This window comes from Sphaeroforma arctica, assembly GCF_001186125.1.
Source record: "Sphaeroforma arctica JP610 unplaced genomic scaffold supercont1.7555, whole genome shotgun sequence".
NCBI lineage: Eukaryota > Ichthyosporea > Ichthyophonida > Sphaeroforma > Sphaeroforma arctica.
Window position 1 is genome coordinate 1 of NW_014033003.1, and position 1401 is coordinate 1401.

The 1401-nt window shown below is 36.3% G+C and overlaps 1 protein-coding gene across 1 annotated transcript; it reads left to right on the forward strand.

Moving 5' to 3' along the window:
• Positions 1 to 819: 819 nt before the first annotated feature.
• SARC_16194 (hypothetical protein) lies at positions 820 to 999 on the forward strand (the record flags this gene model as incomplete). The annotated part of the gene is made up of 1 exon (XM_014289696.1): positions 820 to 999. A coding segment is annotated over one exon (180 nt), but the record flags the coding sequence as incomplete, so codon positions are not given.
• Positions 1000 to 1401: the final 402 nt, after the last annotated feature.

Consider the following 1401-nt stretch of genomic DNA (forward strand, 5'->3'; position numbering starts at 1 on the left):
TATGTGTGTGTATGTGTTTTATATATATTTATATATATATGAGTGTGTGTGTGTGTGTGTGTGTGTATTATATATATATATGTGTGTGTGTGTATGTGTGTGTATATATATGTATGTATGTATACATATGTATATTATGTTACATATGTTTAAATATATATGTATATGTGTGTGTGTGTGTTTGTGTGTGTGTGTGAATATATGTGTGTGTATGTGTTTGTATTTGTAAGAAAAAAAATTATGTACACACATCGTTGTATATATATTTATATATACGTCTGTCTATGTGTCTGTGTATGGGTGTATGTTTGTAAACTAATGTGTGTATATATTGTATCTGTGTGCTTTTGTTTGATATCAGATGTATTACGCGTTATCATATACGACTATGACTGCCTGAGAAATTTTCACACTCGTTTTATACAACATGTAGTAGTATTGTGCTGATGCTTTGCGCACGTGTACGGGTGAACTGGTTTAAATCTTGCAGCGGATTGTGTCTTTTCCCTTGTTTAGTATATATAGTTGGTATACGAAAGATGAGACTACGCCTGTATACCTATATATCTGGTATTATTCTGTTGTATTACGTTCTCCTATTTATTTATAATTTTGTACTTTTAACCCTAACATCTGATATATATTACGATAATACAACTGGTTCCGTCGAAAATGCACTTGATCAAGGGACGTATTTTCATTCTTTTAGCATGTATGTAATATTTTTTATTTGTCACTATCTCTGTCGTCCGCATAGTTGAACAGTCCATTGAAGTCGCGTACGTCCTCACATTCTTGATTTTCTTGCTTTTGTCACAGGATGCGGAAACTCGTGGGCAAGATTACGACCGAACCAAATACTTACACATGTCCGTGAAGGAGGTCGAAGCCCATCAGGAGAAGAGGGAAAAGAAAGAGCAGCTGATGAACAAAGGTAACGCCGTATTGTGTGGTTTTGATGGCATACTACACTGTCACAGTGACTTGGATACCTCCTAATGCATGCATACATATATAGCCAATTGTGCATGCAGCTATATATTTTCTATCACTCTCAGGACGTTATACGTTATCCTATAATGATCCAGTATCAAGGGTGTGCGCAAGCAAGTAGACCCGTCTATCCTGGGGTTCTTTATGCATGGTTCCTTGATAAGAATCTCCGTTTCTAAATATTTTTATAAACTGACAGTAGTTCCAGCTGGCTGCAGCTCTGTTTGGAGTCAGGCTTGCTAACGATATTTCGTTGCGTATGCATATTTCTGTCGTATTCCGCGCTCTTGTCTACAGTACATTGTGTACTATATACCTACATCACTGAAATGCACATGTCTACATATTGCCGACACCCAGGGCACGTAAAATGTTCGAGACACATAATTGCAGATATTCACATTACAA